Source organism: Penaeus monodon, chromosome 23 (genome assembly GCF_015228065.2).
Source record: "Penaeus monodon isolate SGIC_2016 chromosome 23, NSTDA_Pmon_1, whole genome shotgun sequence".
Classification (NCBI taxonomy): domain Eukaryota; kingdom Metazoa; phylum Arthropoda; class Malacostraca; order Decapoda; family Penaeidae; genus Penaeus; species Penaeus monodon.
Window position 1 is genome coordinate 38,813,214 of NC_051408.1, and position 694 is coordinate 38,813,907.

Genomic DNA, 694 nt, shown 5'->3' on the forward strand with positions numbered 1-694 from the left:
GCCAGTAATCCCTGAACCGAAAGCCTCAACTTACCATCGACTTCCACAGGTGAGCGATTTCCACATTATCTTTAAAAACCGGTTCCTTCCACTTCACTTCCGTGTTTGTCTCTCCGTCCGCCAGGTGAACCAAGAAAGACTTCGGGCAGCCAAAGACTTGCGGTTCCTCTTTATCTTTGTTGTGATAAGAAAGAGATAAGATATGGTAGAGATAAGATAAAATATGGTAGAGATAAGCTATGGTAGAATAAGATATGGTAAGAGTAAGATAGAAGATAAGATATGGTAGAGATAAGATAAGATATGGTAGAGAGATAAGATATGGTAGAGATAAGATAAGATATGGTAGAGATAAGATATGGTAGAGATAAGATAAGATATGGTAGAGATAAGATATGGTAGAGATAAGATAAGATATGGTAGAGATAAGATATGGTAGAGATAAGATATGGTAGAGATAAGATAAATATGGTAGAGATAAGAAATATGGTAGAGATAAGATAAATATGGTAGAGATAAGATATGGTAGAGATAAGATAAGATATGGTAGAGATAAGATAAGATATGGTAGAGATAAGATAAGATATGGTAGAGATAAGATATGGTAGAGATAAGATAAGATATGGTAGAGATAAGATAATATGGTAGAGATAAGATAAGATATGGTAGAGATAAGATAAGATATGGTAGAGAT

At 34.0% G+C, this 694-nt stretch overlaps 1 protein-coding gene across 1 annotated transcript in view; it reads right to left on the bottom strand.

The window, feature by feature from the left end:
* The window catches only part of LOC119588243 (fibrillin-3-like), a gene marked incomplete at its 5' end in the record, with an annotated part of 37,181 nt that overhangs the window by 13,726 nt on the left and 22,761 nt on the right, over nt 1-694 (bottom strand). Inside the window, 1 exon segment of the mRNA XM_037936939.1 lies at nt 35-174. Coding sequence (XP_037792867.1) covers nt 35-174 — 140 coding nt within the window.